This window comes from Chiloscyllium plagiosum, unplaced genomic scaffold (assembly GCF_037043375.1).
Source record: "Chiloscyllium plagiosum isolate Xiang-an unplaced genomic scaffold, Cpla_swu_hap1 HiC_scaffold_23, whole genome shotgun sequence".
Lineage (NCBI taxonomy): Eukaryota > Metazoa > Chordata > Chondrichthyes > Orectolobiformes > Hemiscylliidae > Chiloscyllium > Chiloscyllium plagiosum.
This window is the reverse complement of record NW_028270161.1, coordinates 24,296,609-24,318,705: the sequence shown is the minus strand read 5'-3', so window position 1 is coordinate 24,318,705 and position 22,097 is coordinate 24,296,609. Positions and strand designations below refer to the sequence as shown.

The 22,097-nt window shown below is 41.7% G+C and overlaps 1 protein-coding gene across 1 annotated transcript in view; it reads left to right on the top strand.

Moving 5' to 3' along the window:
* The first annotated feature begins 4,434 nt into the window (after positions 1-4,434).
* Positions 4,435-22,097, top strand: part of LOC148145848 (lectin-like) — a 37,070-nt gene continuing 19,407 nt past the window's right edge. The window contains exons 1-3 of the mRNA XM_087999775.1: positions 4,435-4,552; positions 8,826-8,966; positions 21,441-21,523. Of these exons, the coding sequence (XP_087855901.1) occupies positions 21,469-21,523 (55 nt within the window). The 5' untranslated portion in view covers positions 4,435-4,552; positions 8,826-8,966; positions 21,441-21,468. The remainder of the gene's footprint in view (positions 4,553-8,825; positions 8,967-21,440; positions 21,524-22,097) is intronic.

Genomic DNA, 22,097 nt, shown 5'->3' with positions numbered 1-22,097 from the left:
GATGACTAGTTTGGTACAGAGATGATAAAGGATGTTGAGAAGCCTTTTGTTTATATGTAAACAGGTGAAACTTCAGGCCAAAGTGTTCATGATTTAGAAGTGACTTGTATTATGAAAGGGGAGTGGTCAGCTCTCTGGCTGAGCACATGAGTCCAGAACTAGTTAGAAGTTCAGCTGTGTGGAAACCGGCTGCAAAACTCTCCCTCTCTCTCCTTCTGCCCTTCGAACTTCTACCTGTAAGCATTTGTTCCATTTTTGCTGTTTTTTCAGGGGGTTTGATTATTGGGACTGTTGTGTATATTTGGAACAACATAATTAAGTCTAGTTTGGATAGACTGAGTTCTGGAGGGGTTTTTTATTCTGTTCTTTGTGTTTCATTGTTTAATTTTGTGAATAAATTTTTACCTGGTTTAAAACCTGGTAGTCAACCTTGCTAACTTACTCTGGGTAATTTTCACTGCACACTTACTGAAACAAATTGCAAAGTTATAGTCTGGGCTGCCTACTTAAGAATGTTTTGAATGGTCTGGCCTAGTCCATAATAATGGAAACAATGGGAATTCAAGGGATTGTTGCATTATTAATGCTGGAAGTCCCCTCACCTTACAACAAACACATGCATTTATATAACGCCTTTAATCTTATAAAACATACTAAGTGGCTTGACATGAACATTATTGCTCTGAGGATCCTCTGTCTGGGTCCCTATATATTCTCACTCTGTTCCCTTGGAGCTGCTCAGTTTGTGGCTCCTTTACTCTGACATTGGAATCATCTGTTTTAATGAAGACAGATACAAAGTCATGTCCTTCAACTCCTCAAGAAGTTTCCTTGTTGCTCCTCAATCAGCCTCTTTCTTACTTTGCCTCTCCTTATTAGTTTTCATTTTTCAAACATTGGTTCCTAAAAACATGATTCGCCATTAAACTATTTTCATCGTTTTCTGTTTGACCTTTGATATTTTTCATTCTTCTCCTGTACTCTTTGTATTCATCTTGCCTCTCTATTGAACTATTGATCATGCAGTTCCTTTTAATGTTTGATTTTTACCTGTGTCTTCAATTCCTTGTGGAGGTTCAGTATTAGAGTCTCCTCCTCTCTCCCCTTGCAGCTCTGAGTCTAGTCTTGACCCAATTAACTCCACTTCGGAACCTCCCGCTGTTCATTCACTGCTTTCCCAGGCAATTGACTGAGTCAGATTTCATTCTGACTCACTTGAATTACAGTCTTCCAGGTGACCATCACTGGACATAGATTGAGGATTATTGCTTGGTTGGAAAGGATGAGTCAGGTGGAAAATGAATTCACTACCAGCCTACCTAATGAACAGAGTTGAATCATGACTGGATAGTACGTGAATTTAAGGGTGGAGGTTTCAGGGGGTATAGCTGCAGTGGGCCTCGAAACCTCCGTGCCCACTTTAATTCCAAACCCTCAATAATATCTGCATCGAGTGACACCATGATTCATGGCTGGAATGGAGCTGACATGGAAGATCTCCACATCAATCACAGCTGAAGGCTGCTCTCCTGTAGGAGCTGGGGTTTATTTCACACACACCATTCATCTGTAACTATCCTCCACTTCCTCTGTTTAGAGTTTAAACCAGTCTTTATTGGGTCATGTATTTGCAGGTTGACTCAGTTTCCCAAGAGGTTTTAAGTTGATTCACTGACTGTATTCTGCAGGAAGCTGTTTAAATAGACTCAGTTTTTTTCTGAGCAATGTTGTAAAAGACACAGTTTACTGAGGATCCTGCTGTCACTCCCATCCCCAGCACCAATTCATTAGCAGAGACCGTGCTGTCAGGACCATGCTCATCAATAATTGAACAATCAGAGAATTACCAATGTGACCAGTGCCCTCCAGCCCTGGATGGGTGTCAGGACAGGTCTCTGAAAGTGAGATTGCATTCTGACTTTAAATTGCACTGAAACCCTCTGAAGTGCCTGCTCACTGCAGCATTGAGTAGAAGAGCAGTTCCCAGGTTGGAGAGCCTGTTTACAGAGGATAGTCTCCTGGGAGCAGTTGAGAAGGTAACGTGAGCCAGCAGGACTCCCAGCCTTCTCTCAGGGGCCATTGCCTGGGATTGTGTGATTTCAATGTCACTTCACACTTGTCAGCCCAAGCCTGGATATTGTCCAGGTCTTGATGCTCCATGGACATGGGATGGCTTCAGTACCAGAGGAGCTGTGAATGGAGCTGAACATTGTGCAATCATCTACAATCATTCCCACCTCTAACCTAATGATGGAAGACAAGTCTTTTATTGAAACAGCTCAAAGTGGAATCTAAGACATGACCTTGGGGAACTCCTGCAGAGATGTCCTGGAGCTGAGATGACTGATCTCCAACAACCACAACCATCTTCCTATGGAGCAGTTATAACTCCAGCCAGCAGAGAGTCTTCTCCCTTATTCCCATTGATTCCAGTTTTGTTCGGGCTCCTTGATGTCACACTTGGTCAAACATGGCCTTGATATCAGGGGCAGTCACTCTCACCTCACCTCCTGAACCCAGCTGTTTTGTCCATGGTTGACCCAAGGCTGGAATGAAGTCAGGAGCTGTGTGACCCTGGCAGAGCCCAAACTGAGTATCAGGGAGCAGAGTATTGCTAACCAGGTGCTGCATTGATAGTACCATTGATGACACCTTCCATCACCCTGACTGAGGATCAGGAGTAGACTGATAGGGTGGGTATTATCAGGTGGGATTTGTTTGAATTTCTCATTTACACTGTAGGAAATAGGAACAGGAGTATGTTGTTCAGGCCCTCCAGCATGCTTTGCCATTGAATAGGATCATGGCTGATCCCACATTCCTTATGTCCATGTTCCTGCTTTTCTCCATAATCCTTGGTTCCCTGACTGATCAAGAATCTCCTTCAGCCTTATATATACACAAGGCCTCCTCCCCCACAGCTCTTTGGGGCAGGGAATTCTAAAGAATCACAACCCTTAGAGGAAGAAATACCTCCTCATCTCAGGCTTACAGTGGGGAGCTTTTATTCTGAGACTATGCCATCTGGTCTTAGAGTCTCTCATGAGGAGGAACATCATCTCAACATTGACCCTGTCACACCCCTGAACAATCCTTTATGGTTCAATGAGATCATCACTCATTCTTCTCAACTCCATTGAGTCGAATCCCAAACAGTTTGGATTTTGCTCTTAAGACAATCCCTCCAGGGATCATCCTCATGAACTTTTCTCTGAACTGCCTTCACCAAAATGACATCTCTCCTCAAATAAGGCAAGCAAACTGCTCACAGAACTCCAAATATGATCTCACTAGTTGCAGTAAGACGTCTCTACTCTTATTCTCCAAGCCCCTTGAAATAAGGGACAACATTCCATTAATATTCCTGATTACCTGCTGACCCTGTGGGTGAGCTTTCTATGTTTCATGCACAAGTATTCCCAAGACCTTTTGTGTTACAGCTTTCTGCAGTTTGTCTCCATTTAAATATTCTGTTCTTTTGTTCTCCCTTCCAAAATGAACAACTTCACATTTTCCCACGTTATGCACCATTTGCCAACCTTTTGCACAGTTACATCACCTATCAATGTCCATCTGTTTGTATCCCTCTCACATCCTGCCTTCCCACCTAATTGTAGGAGTGAGTTGATGGCGATAATACATTTTCAGGAGACAGCAGAGTTCAAGGCATGTGGTCATTTCTTCATGCAATGACCAGGACAATGCAGGGAGAGGCCAAAGACTACCCTGAATCTGGCCTTAATGTGAGGCCCAGTCGCCCTTTGAATTGTCAGCTCAGATCAGAAGAAAAGTCAATGACACTCTAATTTTAAATGGTCTCTTGTACACTTTTCTTGTTGCATTAATTTGGCTGCACATTCTCCCTCCCCCTGAACATGACTAGTTAATGGGTGTTTCATTCTCCAACTTTAATTGGATTTTTAGTATATCAGTCCATACTAATAATTACTCTTTGCTGTGATCTGATCAGGCCATTTTAGTCTGTGAGAAATTGAACTCTTTATAGTTCTCTCAACTGTGATATCTGTGTGGGCTCTCTTGGACAAGGCTGTAACAGTCTTCTTTCAGGTTTCTCACAATTCAAATGCTCTTACATACTGTGCTTCTTACAGATAAGGAGGCTTCTCTTCAATACTCCTAATTAGTTTTTAAAACCTTTCTTTCTAATGTTTTCTTTCATGATTTTTTATGGATGTTTGTTAAATCTATAATTTACTTGGAAACTGTATCTATGATTATATCTTGAAGAATCTTAATCAAAACCTACTTGTATTATAACTGAACAGAAAAAATGTGAAAGAAAAATAACTAATTAGTGTGAAATCTTTCAGGATTTATCATAAAACAGGGACAGAAAATGGATTAAGACTGGGATATGGTGTCGACTGATAGAATGAACATCAACAGCATGTATAACACTGTTGTGTCATGATGTAATGATGAGATCGACAAGGATCGCAGGGGAATCTCTGGACAAGTCAATCCGTAAAGAAAGAGTTCTTCTGGAAAGTTCCATTGACATTGGGAAATGAATACGATTACACATTCACAGGTTCCATTATCTCTTAAATCTCATCTACAGTATTCCCTGACACCAATACTCCTTTTTCAGGACCTTCTTATCTTGAGGATAGCAAAGAATGTTGCATATCCAGTCTTACAGTGAAAACAAGCAGTCATTGTACTCTGTGCTGATACCACATGAAACAAATGCTTCCCACATTATACAATGTATGTTACTGCAAAGCTTGTTGGGGTTTTCAGCCATTTTATGCTGTTCTGTCATGGGCAGCCCTAACATTAATGTTAACTGTAAATATAGCTACAGTACGTTCCCTTCCTTCCCCCAAGTCATTAAGATATATTGTCAACAGTTGTGTTCCCAGCACTGATCCCTGTGGTACCTCACTGGTCATAGGCTGTCAAATAGTGAGCCTTGCATAAGAGCATCCACAGACAATGCATTGTTCTTTAATAACAAGAAGGTTATTAAATGATAACAACAATTACATTTGGTCAGGAACAATTACTAGGACCTGAGGGAGCTGTTACAGATATAGTTGCTCCCTCTATAAGCTGGAACAGAACTCTTTGTCTCCATCCACAGACAGTGTGTGATGTCAGTAGAATGGGTAGAGCCAATGTGACATGAGTATTAACCCTTTCAGAACCATCACGTTTACAATGCATAAAACACATACAGAAAATGGATTAAGACTGGGACATGATGTCGACTGATCGAATGAACATCAGCAGCATGTATAACACTGTTGTGTCATGACATAATGATGACTTCGACCAGAGTCTCAGGGGAATGTCTGGACAGATCAATCCGTAAGGAAAGAGTTATAGAGTCATAGAGATGTACAGCATGGAAACAGACCCTTCAGTTCAACCTGTCCATGCCGACCAGATATCCCAACCCAATCTAGTCCCACCTGCCAGCACCTGGCCCATATCCCTCCAAACCCTTCCCATTCATATACCCATCCAAATGCCTTTTAAATGTTGCAATTGTACCAGCCTCCCCCACATCCTCTGGCAGCTCATTCCATACACGTACCACCCTCTGTGTGGAAAGGTTGCCCCATAGGTCTCTTTTATATCTTTCCCATCTCATCCCAAACCTATACCCTCTAGTTCTGGAGTCCCCGACCCCAGAAAAAGACTTTGCCTATTTACTCTATCCATGCCCCTCATAATTATGTAAACCTCTCTAAGGTCACCCCTCAGCCTCCGACTCTCCAAGGAAAACAGCCCCAGCCTGTTCAGCATCTCCCTATAGCTCAAATTCTCCAACCCTGGCAACATCCTTGTAAATATTTCCTGAACCCTTTCAAGTTTCACAACATCTTTCCGATAGGAAGGAGACCAGAATTGTACACAATATTCCAACAGTGGCCTAACCAATGTCCTGTACAGCCTCAACACAACTTCCCAACTCCTGTACTCAATACTCTGACCAATAAAGGAAAGCATACCAAACACCTTCTTCACTATCCTATCTACCTGCGACTCCACTTTCAAGGAGCTATGAACCTGCACTCCAAGATCTCTTTGTTCAGCAACACTCCCTAGGACCTTACCATCAAGTTTATAAGTCCTGCTAACATTTGCTTTCCCAAAATGCAGCACCTCGCATTTATCTGAATTAAACTCCATCTGCCACTTCTCAGCCCATTGGCTATCTGGTCAAGATCCTGTTGTAATCTGAGGTAATCCACTACACCTCCAATTTTGGTGTCATCTGCAAACTTGCTAACTGTACCTCCAAATCATTTATGTAAATGACAAAAAGTAGAGGACCCTGTGCAGATCCTTGTGGCACTCCACTGGTCACAGCCTCCAGTCTGAAAAACCACCACTCTCTGCTTCTATCTTTGAGTCAGTCCTGTATCCAAATGGCTAGTTCTCCCTGTAGTCCATGAGATCTAACCTTGCTAATCAGTCTCCCATGGGGAACCTTGTCGAATGCCTAACTGAAATCCATACAGATCACATCTACTACTCTGCCCTCATCAATTCTCTTTGTTACTTCTTCAAAAAACTCAATCAAGTTTGTGAGACATGATTTCCCACGCACAAAAGTGGGCGGCACGGTGGCACAGTGGTTAGCACTGTTGCCTCACAGCGCCAGAGACCCGGGTTCACTTCCCGCCTCAGGCGACTGACTGTGTGGAGTTTGCACATTCTCCCCGTGTCTGCGTGGGTTTCCTCCGGGTGATCCGGTTTCCTCCCACAGTCCAAAAAAGATGTGCAGGGCCAGGTGAATTGGCTGTACTAAATTGCCCGTAGTGTTAGGTAAGGGGTAAATGTAGGGGTATGGGTGGGTTTGCTTCGGCGGGTCGGTGTGGACTTGTTGGGCCGAAGGGCCTGTTTCCACACTGTAATGTAATCTAATCTAATCTAATCTAATCTAAAAAACCATGTTGACTATCCCTAATCAGTCCTTGCCTTTCCAAATACATGTACATCCTGTCCCTCAGGATTCCCTCCAACAACTTATCCACCACGAGGTCAGGCTCACTGGTCTATAGTTCCCTGGTTTGTCCTTACTGCCCTTCTTAAACAGTGGCACCATGTTTGCCAACCTCCCGTCTTCCGGCACCCCACCTGTGACTATTGATGATACAAATATTTCGGCAAGAGGCCCAGCAATCACTTCTCTAGCTTCCCACAGAGTTCTCGAGTACACCTGATCAGGTCCTGGGGATTTATCCACCTTTACCCGGTTCACGACGTCCAGCACTTCCTCCTCTGTAATCTGGATATTTTGCAAGATGTCACCATTTGTTTCCCTACAGTCTATATCTTCCATATCCTTTTCCACAGTAAATACTGATGCAAAATACTCATTTAGTGTCTCCCCCATTTTCTGCGGCTTCACACAAAGGCCGCCTTGCTGATTTTAAGGGGCCCTATTCTTTCCCTAATTACCCTTTTGTCCTTAATGTATTTGTAAAAACCCTTTGGATTCTCCTTAATTCTATTTGCCAAAGCCATCTCACGTCCCCTTTTTGCCCTCCTGATTTCCCTCTTAAGTATACTCCTACTTCCTTTATACTCTCCAGAAAGTTCCGCTGACACTGGGAAATGAATAAGATCACACATTCACAAGTTCCATTATCTCTCTAATTCATCTACAGTATTCCCTGACACCAATACTCCTTTATCAGGACCTATGCAGTGCTTATTCAGAGAGAAAACATCTCCAGATAAGGGCTTAGGGGAATGTCTGTGTAGATCAAGCAGTAAGGAAAGAGCTCTTCCAGAAAGTTCCATTGACATCCAGAGGTGAATAAGATCAAACAATCACAAGTTTTGTTGTCTCTCTGTCCCTCAATGTCACTCCTGAACAAACCTCGATTGTGTTCCTATTTGAAAGCTGCCAGTGATTGTGAATGGACCCTGTTCTTTATAAACAGATTCAATCTCACTGCTGCTATTGCATGAAGGAAACCTCCCAACAGGGAGAGAAATGGGGTACGGATGGAGTTCCGATCTGGTATAACAATCTTGTTCATCAGATCAAATGGTAAAATATTTCGCACATCCATGTGAATATTATTCACTTACTTTGGAGGTGTTTAATACAACCTAATTGTGACAACATTGTAAGTATTCTCATTGCTAACATTCATTAATTTCTGACCTTCGAAATGCATTCACTTCCAGCCTGATTACAGGGGTCAGGAACCATGAGTACAGTTTCCTTTCTCACTGAGCTGTTCCAGTGCCATGTTGTCCAATTTAATGCGTAACTCCAGGAACATTCCCATGGTTTCCAATCCTTTCTGTGCTGAGCTGTCAGTCTCTGATTGGTCAGCAGGAATTTGGACATCATTGATTCTTGATTTAGGATCAGAATTAGGTTAGAATGTCATGATGGTTGGCACAGACATGTTGGGCTAAAAGACTTGTTCCTGTGCAATTATTCTCTTCTATGTTCAGAAAGAGCCGTTAATTTTACTGCCGGATATGATGGTCCATTTGGAGATCAGTGATGTAGGAAGAAAAAGAAAATCTGTGTCAGGACAGTGGGAGGGATTCAAGTTGGAAACTCTGAGAGGACAGGGCAAATATGTTTGTGTAAAGACAAAGCACATAAGAACGAGGAGTAGGAGGAGGCAATTCACTCTTTAATTGTATTCCCCTCTTTAGTCAGTTTGAGGGCAATCCATATTGTACACCATGGCCATTTAATCAGAGACTGGATATTTTGTGGTTCTCATCTTAAAGTGTTTCATTATTTGGAACATCAGAACTGAATATAGTCAAAGGAGAAAAGTGGTAAACAACAATAGTCTGTTTATTTTTAATTAAAGGTATACTGCCAGAACATTGCACCAGGCAGCCATCTTGCCTCCACACACTCAGGGGAACAGAACGACCTAATTGAACAGACGAGACATAAAGAAAGTAATTCAGATCCTGGAACTTGGATTGACCTGCGTAACATGCACAAGGTAAAACTGCGTGTTATTACAATGGAATCACACTTTTGTCTAGTCATTAAGAAAACCAATCTGTGCTCATTCTTTCAATTAATTCTCAGATTCTCGCACACCTGAGCTTCCAGGCTGTTTGACTGTGTGGAGTGTCTCACTCACTATCACTTTTGCTGCATGGGAATGGTCCTGTTCAGGTCATGGGAGTTGTTCACTAATTGGGGTTCTGGATCATTTCATTTGTCCGTTTTAAAGTTTTTTTTTTAATGGCCTACTTTGTGCCTTTTCAAATCCAGAGAAGATTCTCTGAGCCACATTATTGCTGATAGCTGCTCTCAGTCTCTTGTTAAGAACTAAGCCAGACCACTTGAAACATTCTTAAGCAGGCAGCTCAGACCATAACTTTGTAATTTGAAAATTACCCAGAGTAAGTTAACGAGGTTGATGACTAGATTTTAAAACAGACAAAAATTTATTCACAAAATAATGCAATGAAACACAAAGAACAGAATAAAGAACCTCTAGAGAGAATGCAACCTGTCCAACCAGACTTAAAGGTGCTGTTCCAAATATACACAACAGTCCCAATAAGCAAAATCCCTTTAAACACCAGTATAAATGGTACACATGCTTACAGTTTGACGTTGAAGGGCAGAAAGAGAGAGAGAGAGAGTTTCCACAAAGATCCCTGTTGAACACCTCACCACTTCAAGACTGAACTAAACTGCTCAGCTCAGCTAAAGAGCTGACCACTCCCCTTTCTTCATACAGTCCACTTCTAAAACATGATCACTTTGTCTTGAAGTCTCATCTGTTTACATATAAACAAACTGCCTCTCAAAATCCTTTTCATCTCTGTACCAAATCAGACAGATCGGAGCCTGGCCCAGTTTATTAGCCCTCTGAAAAAAATCAAGGACAGAGTATCCTTGAGCCAAGGAACAGCTTTCAGGGGAAAAAAAGGGACTAGCTTTGTGAGACGCTGCAGAGCAGATGGCCATTTTCCAGCCTCCTGCCACACTGCCACCTTAGCTGAAATGGTGTAGATTGTCCAGCCACTCCGAGCTGTCTCCTGAGGTCCATTCTCACACCTACTAACTCAATGATTTCAGTTTCATCTCAAGCATCATTCGCTGTAAAACTTGTCCCTTTTCCTCACTGGGTCTTGAAACTCTCTCCCTCTTTTTCCTTTTCTGTTTCCTGAAACTCTCACAATCAAACAAGAAAAGATGTACTTACCAGAAAGCAGATGTTGCAATGGCTCACCAGACTAATTATTAGCATGCAGATTGTTGCATGAGTCTCAGGAAACAGGGTAAGATATTTTGGACAAGAATGAGAAATTTCTTCATTCAAAGGGTGGTGAAGCTGTGGAATTCACTACCAAACAAAGCTTATAAGGCCGTTTAGTGAGTGTGTTTCAGGAAAGAAATAGAGTTCTTGAGGATAAAGATCTCAACTGGTGTGGGAGTATGGCATTGAGATGGAGGAATGGCAATGATTATGTTGAATGGCAGAGTGGGCTTGATGTGTAAAGTGGCTTATTCCCCCTGTTTTCTGTTTTCGAACTGCAGACTTTGTATAGTTTTAAAGCAGGCAGATTGACTCAAGTTCAGGGAATATTCTGAGGAATTAACCAGTAAAAGTCAATTGCTTGTTTGAAAGCCCAGTGTGTGTCTGTATTCTTGTGCGTAATGAAAGCTAATAAATTAGTACAAAGGTTTTGATTTTGTCCAACAGATACGACATGTGCAGTAAATATGTTTTCAAGTGTGTTATTGACATGGTGAGGTCTGAGCCAACCTCTGATAACCGCATATTGTCTAAGCTTTTTATACATCTCCTCGAAAAACTTTGCCATTATTTTTACTGGAGTAAACCTCTCATAGTCATCCTTTCTGTCTTCCTCTTACTTATTCTGCATGAAGCTGCTGCTTATCAATGAAAGACCTGAGATTAGCAAAGGAAATGCTACATGATCTGCAGAATACACTGTCTATTTGAATTTGGTTTTACCATGTAACTAGACCACTGGGAACACTTGCTTGTTAGTTCGTTTCTCCCCAAGTTTACAGTTAATCTTTATGAGGAACTCTTGATTTATATCCTTTGTTGTGTAATATAAATCAGGACCCACTAACCAAATGTGCTTCACTGTGCAATTTACAAGAGTCGAAGCTCCATTGCAGCTTCTAGAATTGCAGGATTGATAAATATTTCCTGGTTCCTATTTTTAGCTCCACATAGATCACGGAGGAGATGATGGGCCAACACAAAGGTACGTTTTTAAAGAAAAAAATCCAAAAATGCCACATTATGGTCAAAATGTACTTGACCCCAGTAACGATTCCAAAGGTGAGATGGTGAACTTCTTTGCATCTATGGTACACTTTATTGGAGAATATCGAAGGTGACTCACTTGAATTTTGCTATTTGCCAAAGAATTCAAACTTGGGCAAATGCTCCTCACTGATCTGGGATACTTCTGCCTTTTAAAGTTTCTGCTGAAGAGATGATGATGAATGTTGGCGCCAATAGATTTATATGGCCTAACCTCGCACCTGTTGACACTCTTCTACATGAGGTCGTGTTGAAAAGTTGGTTTGCTGCAGTGCCTTGGAGTGGCTCAAATACAATTAGGAGAGCTGAAGCTCAATATTCTGAATTCTCCTTCCGACAATGTCTTGTGGCTTGCAAGTAAGCAATGCCAGTTTAACACTAACTTACCACACTTGGCCATGTATTATACACAAACTTCATGTGACAATGACTCAGATTGATCAGAGAAAATTGTAAATTCTGTATTTCTGTTGTCATAATCTGTACTTCAAAGTTTTCAAACATCTAATGGTACGGCAAGGCTTTCTTCATATGAACTTTTTAAAAAAGTCAGTCATTTTGAAATGCTGGGTTGTTTCAAATACTATAGTATTACCATAATCGTGAAGCGAATGATGTACAATAACCATAAATACAAATTTATAGGAGTGGGCCCTTGTGCCTACTCTGTCATTTATTAAGATCATAGCTGATTTGATTTCTTTATATTCTCTCATGGATTGTGGGCTTTGGCTGGACCAGCTAATATTGCCAGTACCTAGTTGCCCTTGAAGGTTGTGGTGAGTTGCAGCAGTCTGTGTGCTGTAGATAGACCCATAGTGCTACTAGTAAAGGTAATGCAACTGAATGTCGAGGGAAGATAGTTAAATTTTTCTTTGTTGGAGTTGGTCATTGCCTAGTCCCTGTATATCTAAGGGGTCACAAATGGTGCTGAGCATTATGTAATCATCAGGGAATATCCTCACTTCTGACCTTGTGATAGAGGGAAGGTCATTGATGAAATCACTTAAGGCAGTTGGGCCCAGGATCCTAACCTGAGGAATTCCTGCAAAGTTCCCAAGACAGTAATTTTGCTAAAGTTCTTTGGAGCCACACTCAGTCAGATGCTGGCTTGATGCGAAGAACAGTCACTTTCATCTTACCTATGGGATTTAACACTCTTGTCCATGTTCAGACCAAGGCTGTCATGAGGTTCAGTCTTAGTAGCCCTCTTTGGAGGGTCGGTGTGGACTGGTTGGGCCGAAGGGCCTGTTTCCACACTGTAGAGAATCTAATCTAATCTAACAACTGCTCTTTGATAGCACTGTTAATCACCCTTTCTTTACTGATTTATTATGGCTTTAATTCCATTTTTCTGTCTACTTTTTATATGTTTCAACCTCCTGTTAGTCAAGAATCCATTTAGTCTGGCCTTGAAAATATTCAATGACCCAGCTTCCACTGCTTTGAGGATGATAATTTTACCGATCTGCAACTGTCAAACACATGCTTCTCATCTCTATCGTAAATGGGTGACTCCTTATTTTTAAATTGTGACTCCCCCGCCACAGTTTTAGTCTCTCTCAAAAGGAAAAACGTCATCTCAAGTGTCAAGTCTCCTCCAATTTTTATGTTTTGATAAGGCCACCTCTTTTTGTTGAAACTCGAGTAAATCTGGGTTCAATGTTTCTGTCAGCATTTTGGACAAAACTTTCATGTGTTATAATGCATTCTCCAACATTCCATTTGCCTTCCTAAGTGCTTGCTGCAGCTGCACCCTAACTTTTGTGATTTATGTACCAGGTGACCCAGGCCCTCTGCATTGTAGAGTTTTGCTGTTAATCTCAAATAATATATTGCTTTTTGATTCTTTCTGCCAAAGTGAGAAAATGAGGTTTGCAGATGCTGGAGATCAGAGATGGAAATGTGTTGCTGGAGAAGCGCAGCAGGTCAGGCAGCATCTAGGGAACAGGAGAATTGACGTTTCGGGCATTAGCCTGAAGAAGGGCTAATGCCCGAAACGTCGATTCTCCTGTTCCCTAGATGCTGCCTGACCTGCTGCGCTTCTCCAGCAACACATTTCCATTTCTGCCAAAGTGGCCAAGTTCAGATTAATCCAATGTTTTATGGTGCAAACTTTTCATCTAGTTACATAACTCATCTAAATCCGTCTGTATAACTTTTTCTTCTTAATTGACCTTACTCCGAGCAAGTTGCAATCACAGCAACCATACATTCAGTCTTTTTCCAAGTAATTTGTGGATAGTCACTTATTATTACAAAATTTGAACACTGAAAAAAGGCACATTTTATTGAAGATTTTTGTTTCTCACTCGTTAATTGACAAGAATACCAAATAACATTTATGCTGCGTGGGAGGAGAGGACAAATTAACTGGCAAATGGACTCTGGTAAACATGTTACCACGGAGAATGCATCAATTAATGATTGACCGTTAAATGACAGTCTTTAAATTTTAAGCCAGAGAATTTGACTGTAGACGGGGCATTGACCTGAGAAAAGACCTAGTGAATGACCAAGATTCATTTTATTCAGTTGAAACAGATGCAGTGTGCGTTAGTGCACTTTGTCCGCAATGAACAAGGCCCACTACATTACATGTATCTATCTTCCAGTGCCCAATTGAACAACACTGAGTCGAACTAACAATCTTAAATTTGTTATCAACATAATTCTTTGTGCCTTTGTTATTATCTGCAATTACAGAATCAGATTGAATATTAAACACTGTTGCGAGTGCCCAGTTTACGTGAGATTACTCTGGAAAGATAGGTATCTCATAAGTTTGAGCAGCAGGCGAAGCTAGCTGTTTTATACTGCTACAATGCAGCAGCATGTGAGTGGTGTTTGCTATTAACAAGATGCTTCCATCAAGCCAAAAACATGTTCTGCCCATCACACAAACCAATAACGCGATGTATCAGTTTCAATGCCAGGTACGAATGTCCATTCTAAAGCTTAACATGTCATTTCTACACATATCCCTTCAGTCGATATAAGAAGCGATGTGCTGACTGTAGCCAATCAGCCCACATTTGCAAAACCTGCAACACAGTGTCCAACATTAAATATGATTCTGTCATGGCCTAATCCTGAGTGTGGCAAGATTTATTTTCTCAACCAATTGAGGATTGTCTATTGGGCTCACAGTCACGTGCTCCTGCTGGGATGTACTGAGACTAAAGGCAGGTTAGAAATGTCCATCCACCATAATCCAGTTCTACTAGAAAGAAAGTGTTATGTCCATTTAATATGGAGCATAAATCAAGTATAGTTAAAATTTACATGGAAATGTAACAAGCTGAACTTCTTTCAGCTATGTAGCTTAGCCTTTAATAGTCAGAAATAAAATTTTAACAGAACTAATAAATTATTAGACAAATTGTGGTCTCAGGTCTAAAGTAAAATAAAGCCAGTTGATTCAAACCCAGATAGCTGTCTTTCCGCTTACAATGTGTTCATCATGACCATGTAATACAAGTCAACTTTAAGATCCAGCCCACCTTCTTTATATCAATCTTAAAAATTGCAGAGCCCTGACTATTAGTTGCCCAATCAAATAGCATTGAACATTTACTCTTCAATTTTTAAAAAATATGATTGGAACAAATGTTGATTAATTTATCACATTATGAGATATGTGTGTTTCTGTAAATTAAGCATTCATTTTAATTCACCCAGGAAGAATATGGGTGAATGAAATATGTAAGAACGGAATGTTTTTACTCTACGTTTAGATAATTGAAAGCGGCATATAGACTGTATCCTTGTTTCATGACTGATTTTAATAAACACAGCAAAAAAACCATTTTAATTCCACTTAGGTAGTTACAAATATTTCTGTGGAGAAAGTGAGGTCTGCAGATGCTGGAGAAGGGCTTATGCCCGAAACGTCGATTCTCCTGTTCCCTAGATGCTGCCTGACCTGCTGCGCTTTTCCAGCAACACATTTCCAGCACAAATATTTCTGTGGCACTCATGCGATTGGGTTATGTTCTTTATATTTTTCATTAGTAATAATAGATGTAAGTTTTGGCTCAAATCCAGCAAATAATTTTAAAGAGGTATTTTCTGCTGACTGGCTGCAAAATGTTCCCGTTTTACAGGGTGGGCTTTGCTATTACTGGTGAGAATGCCAAGTTTCTCCAGTTTTTTGTTCTTGGCGTGCATGTACGTGGTGTAGTTTTGTTGCCTTGTCTGTTTGGCAATGTCACATAATTGTACTGATGTATCCTGTGTGCAGGCTGTGAGTGTTGGTTCCATCTGAATTTCAAGGTTGTGGCGCCTGCTGTAGAGTTGGTGCACGAGATGATTGAGGAGTTTGCGAGAGGTGCGGTGGCAAAGTCTCTCTGCGTAGTCTGTGTTGTGGGTCGACCTAAGTGGGTTCGTGATCCGTAATCCTTTTGGGATCTTTCCTGCTTGCCTGCATTCCTGTAGAAACTTGATGTCTGTGTCGATATGTGCAATCTTCTTGGAGATCCTCTCCACTTTAAGCCGGCGGTTAGTGGTGTCGATAGTAGTCATGATTTAGAGATGCCGGTGTTGGACTGGGGTGTACAAAGTTAAAAATCACACAAGACCAGGTTACAGTCCAACAGGTTTAATTGGAAGCACACTAGCTTTCGGAACGACGCTCCTTTATCAGGTGATAGTGGAGGGCTCGATCGTAACATAGAATTTATAGCAAAAATTTACAGTGTGATGGAACTGAAATTATACATTGAAAAATTGATTGTCTGTTAAGCCTTTCATCTGTTAGAATACAGTGATAGTTTCACTTCTTTCATGTGTAAATCACAAAACCTTTTTTTTAAAGTTGCATTCTCGGGTTAGCTGTTAACAATGGTGATAGCTGGACAATATGTTGAAGGTATTGGCCCCCTGTGTTCTCTGTCTATGCCATGATGTTTAGATTGATTCTAATCTAAAAAGTGAGATAACAGAGTTTTACATAAATTCATGCAGTTTTTGAGCTCAGAGTTCTACAGAGTTCTACATAATTTTTGCTATAAATCCTGTGTTACGATCAAGCCCTCCACTATCACCTGATGTATACTGGGAATAATACTGCACTCAGAGGATTGAATACAGGGAATAACAGTGTAGGCAGAAAAATATACACTAGGAGTAACACTGCATGTGTTTGAATGTGCACTGGTAGTAACAGTGTATAGATAGCAGAAAGTACACTGGGATATATCACTGCAGACATAGGCATGTACACTGACAGTAACACTTCAGATAGGGGAACATGTACTGTATGTGATAGAGGGGTAAGCTGCACAATTAATCTCGGCAAGCATAACTTTCCAAAGTTGCTGATTAAAACCTATAGGCATGGATGAGAAATTGTGGTTGAGATTGTGCTGTTGACAGTGTGCAGATGCCCAGATCTTCACAGTGTCAGTGATAATGGGAGACAGTCATTTGAACGCGAGAGGCATTAGGATTTGAAACAGCCTCATGTTTCTCAATGTGACAGAGTCATCCTGCACAGCCACCACCACCTTCTGTACTGAGGACAAAACAAAAGCCATATATTTTAAAATGTAGAATTTCTGAGGATGTGCTCATCACTGGCTCAGCCTTTATTTATTGCCCTTGAGGTCGTAGCAGTGAGTTGGCTCTTTGAATCACTGGTGTAGGTATTGTGAGGGAGGAAGAATCTTAATCCAGTAACAATGAAGGAATGGGAATATAACTCAAAGACAGGATAGTGTGGAGCTTGAAGGGTAACTTGGAGGTGACAATGTTCCCAGGTACCTGCTGCCTTTTGTTCTTCCAGATGTAGAGGTTATGAGTTTGGAATGTGCTATCAATGGAGCATTGATGAGTTGTTGCAGAGCATCTTGTATATAGCTCATACCTTTGACATTGTGTATCAGTGTATGGAGGCACTGAATGTGGAAGTGGTGAATGAGGTGTCAATCACACAGAATGCATTGTCCCTGATGGTATCAAGCCTCTTGAGTGTTGCTGGAGCTGTCCTCATCCAGGCAAACAGGGAGTATTTCATCACAGACCTGATGTGTTGGAGGTCAATTGTCTTCACCTTAGGTCAGCATCACAAGACTTCCTCAATCCAACCGTCTTCAGCTGACTCATCAATGAGTGTCTCTCCATCCTAAAGTCAGAAGTTTGGATGTTCAGCAACATGTTCATCGCCTTTCATTATTCCTCAGGTACTGAATGTAGGAACATAAAAACAGGAGAAGGCCATTCAGCCTTTTGAGCCTCCTCCATCATTTAATATGATCATGGCTTATTGAACCCTTCACTGCCTCTTCCCCACACAATGCCCTTATATTTTCTATCGTGGTGTTCAGAGATCTATCAATCTCTACTTTAAACTTACTAAATGACTGGGGCAGAGAATTCCAACGATTCCCAACACATTTACAACTCCTCAGATATGAAATCAGTCTTTGTCCAAATGTTCCAAGACAATGACAACATCCAGGTTTGTATGACAGCTCGCAAGGAACTTTCATGACACACAAATATTCATGAGTAACCATGTACAAAAAGACAGAGTCTAAACTTCAGCCCTTGACATACACTGTAATGGACTTCCCATTGCCAAATCCCCCGCTGTCAACATTCCTGGGGATTAGTATTTACCAGAACCTGACCAAGACTCACCATACAAATACTGAGACTACAACAGCAGGTCAGAGGCTAAGAATCATGTAGTGAGAAAGTCACCTCCTTACTCCCAAAACCTATCCACCATCCATCAGGCATCAGACAGGAGTCTGTTGGAATACTCTCCTTTTGCTTGGATGTGCATCTCCAATACCATTCAAGAAGCTGACACTAACCAGGGCAGAGCAACCCATATGATTGGCAGAGCAACCCATATGATATCCACAAACCATCACTCCATCCACCACTGATGCACAGTATCAGCAGGGTATACCATCTACAACATGCATTGCTGAAGTTCACCAAGAGTCCTCAATGAGCATCTTCCAAACATGAAACCAACAAACCTAGATGGACAAGGCCAGCAGATGTAAAGCAACACCACCACCTGCATGTGACACTCCATGCCACTCACCAATTTACGTTATAAATATATAACTGTCCCTTCAGTGTCACTGGGTTAGTATTTTGGAACACTCTCTCTGACAGAATTGTCACTGTAACCACAGCACATGGACAGCAGCAACTCAAGAAGACAGCTCCCAACCAACTTCTCAAGGGTAGCTATAAATGGGTAATAATAGCCAGCTCAGGTCATGATGCATACAGGCCATGAATTAATTTTTCAAAGTGTAGGAGATACATTATCCAGAAAACATCATCCTTACAAAATCAACCCAGAAGAAATTAAACCAAGTGAGAGAAGAGATCAGGTTTCCCGTGGAGTTTTCAAGAGAGTCGCAGAAGCTGGAGCTCATCAACTGTGGTGGTGCAGAAACCAAGCTGATCACCATGACTCTGTCAATCATTGCAAAGTCAAAGAGGAACAAAAGGTAGCTCTGATTGGAGGATTGTACTGAGAGGGATGGACAAAAACTACTTGTTACAAAACATCTCTGGTTAAAAGGCTATTCGGCATTTCCATTAGTTAACATTCTAGCTGAAGGATTTCTGGACAGTTCAGATCACAGAATTGACTCTAGTCTGATGGATCACCTTTTATTTCATGAATTAATATGATTGTCTTTAACTGAAAGAGAGGCAGACACGGTACAGATTTGGATTTAACAATGAGACAGAAATTTATGAATCAAAACAAATGAAAAGAAACAAAACAAAACAAGCTCCCAATTGAAAAATTTGAAAAGAATTGGGAAAGCAAAATCCCATCAACTTCCAAAACCATCACATTGCTCTCACTAAAAGAATCAGAGAAATTCCATCTGTATCAAATCCATTGGTTTGTCTGAATTGCTCCTTCTCAGTTCCAGTCCTATGAGCTGGGAGATCTTTTCCTTGACACCTCACACAAATGAGAGCACAGACTTTGCTACTCTTGAAAATCTGCAGAATTCGAAACAAACTCCGAATCTGAAGGTTCACAGTCTTTCACTGAGCTAACTTATTTCCGGAACTGCTCTGAGCAATTCCCTTTCTCTGGAAGAGACTACACTTGACCCTGATCCCAGTCGGGTCTTCTTTCATCCACCAAAAAGCTCCTAAACATTTTTTTTTAAAACCTTATGACCCGAGACTCTGCTGAGGTAATGTTTTTATTTTTTCTCTCTCCAATTGTAAAACATCCACAGTATAAACAAATTTCCATTAACACCACAGGAGACAGAGACTAGTTTAAAATCATAGTTCTAAAAAAACTGATTCGTTAACCCCCTTCAGAAAGACAGACTGACATCCACATATCATCAGTTTCAAATCCAAACTGAAGAAAACAGATATTGATATGCATCAATCACACATTTGCCTACTTATGCTGAACGTGGATTGTCGCTTGTTGTGATATTGCATGATGTCCCCAAATTCCTTAGTGCTGCAACTTCCTGCTGTCTTATACAATTGAAATAATATGTGGATCCTATATTCTTCCTGACAAAGTGCGTGCCCTCACATTTCCCATCTTATACTCCATCTGCCAAGTCTTGGCCCACCCATATAACCTGCCTATATCTCTCTGTTGACTCTGTGTCATCCTCTGTGTCATGCTCACATACCTGTCTCTTTGTAGGGCACATGGAATGTTCCTCGTTCCAGTCCTACTCAGGTCCCTTCCCACTTCTCTTTCTCTGGTCTATCAATGATATTGTCGGTGTTCCTTCCCTCTCTTGTTCACAATCAGAAATATTTCTAAATTTTGCTTCCAATTTCCACGTAGTTCTCACCTTTCCCTGGTCCAACTTGGACTCCTCCTTCCCTTCCTCCACATTTCTGCTTCCATTTCTGGGGAAATGCTAGTCACCAGTAGCCAATGCAAACCTACTGGCTGCTGTTAGCTGCACTTTGCAACCTCATACCCTGCTTCCCGTTCTCCCAGTTTCTCGATTCTGATGATGCCAACTTCCATTGTGGGGGGGGGCGGGGGGCCTCAGGGATACCCACTTGGTTCCTCAACCCAGAATTCATCGTTACGTGGTTGACAGGGCACTGAGTCTTGTCGGACCCATATCACGTTCTTTTGCCCTCGGCCCTTCTTTTCCAACCACAAAAACAATAGCGTTTCCCTGGTCTACATTTGCCACACTGGCAGCCTGCACATCTAAAGAATCATAAGCCACCATTTCTGTCTTTTCCAGTGGGATGCCACCACCAAACACATATTCCCCACCCTTCCCTTGTCAGCATTTCACATGGACCATTCCCTCCGGGACACCCTGGCCCACTCCTCCTCCATTCACAACATCTCCCACACACACCCACGTTCACAAGTTTCATTAGCTCCCTGTTCCTCAATGTCACTCCTAAATAAATCTCGATTGTGTTCTTCTTTGAAAGCTGCCAGTGATTGTGAATGGACCCTATTCTTTATAAACAGATTCAATCTCACTGCTGCTATTGCATGAAGGAAACTTCCCAACAGGGAGAGAAATGAGGGAGACAGATTGGTTTTAGATCTGGTATAACAATCTTTTTCTTGGGATCAAATGGTGAAATACTTGGCATGTCTATATGAATATGAATTACTTATTTTGGGGGTGTTTAATGCAATCTAATTGTGACATTCTGATGACATTTTAATATTCTGATTGATAACATTTGTTAGTTTCTGATCTTAGAAATGCATTCACTTCCAGCCTGATTACAGGGGTCAGGAACGATGAGTACCATTTCCTTTCTCACTGAGCTGTTCCAGTGCCACATTGCACAATTTAATGTGTAACTCTGGGAACATTCTCATGGTTTCCAACCCCTTCTATGCTGAAGTGTCAGTCAATGATTGGTCAGCAGGAATTTGGACATCATTGATTCTTGAATCAATTGGATCTGATTTCAACGGTTCCATCCTTCTTCACGGTCTGCTATATATATTTCCAGTAAGACTTGACACCTCATCACTTCAGACAACGGAGAGAGAGGGAGGGAGAGAGAGACAGAGAGAAAAAGAGAGAGAGAGACAGAGAGACTGAGAGGGAGAGGGAAGAAGAGGAGCAGGAGAGCCCCATCTTAACTGTGAATCCTGGACATTGATGTTGAATCATTTTTGTTGTGTTTCAGGTGAGGGGAAAGGAACTTCACTGCAGACATGATGCTGCTGATGGGATTGGTGCTGAGTACATTGATCGTCAGTGATGTTGCAGGTAGGGTCAACCTAACATAGTGTGTGAGGACAGGTTAATGCTGTGAACTGAGGGGTTAATGGATGTCCTATGATGTGAATGAGAGAAAACAGACAGAGATGGTACCTCAGGAATCTCCAAAAGTGAGCAATGACCGAACCATTGACACGTGTTTGATATTCTACACATTCCACATTCCCTGTCTGCCCACTCCCCATATGGGCACAGCATGCTTCCCCATCCCACCTGATTTTACTGCCCCTCCCCCTCCTGCCTGTCTGTGCCCAGGGCAAGTGGAAACGCCCAGAGTGTGATACTGGAAAAACACAGCAGGTCAGGCACCATCCGAGAAGCAGGATAATCAGTGTTTCGGGCAAAATGCTTCATCAGCAATAAGGCTTGTGAGCCAGGGGGGCGGAGAAATAAATGGGAGGGGGGTGGGGGGGTGGTGGGCTGGGGGGAAGGTAGCTGAAAGAGCGATAGATAGGTGGAGGTGTGGGTTTGATGGTGATAGGTTGGAGAGGAGGGTGGAGCAGACAGGTGGGATGAAAGATGGACAGGTAAGACAAGTCATGAGGGCAGTGCCAAGTTGGAA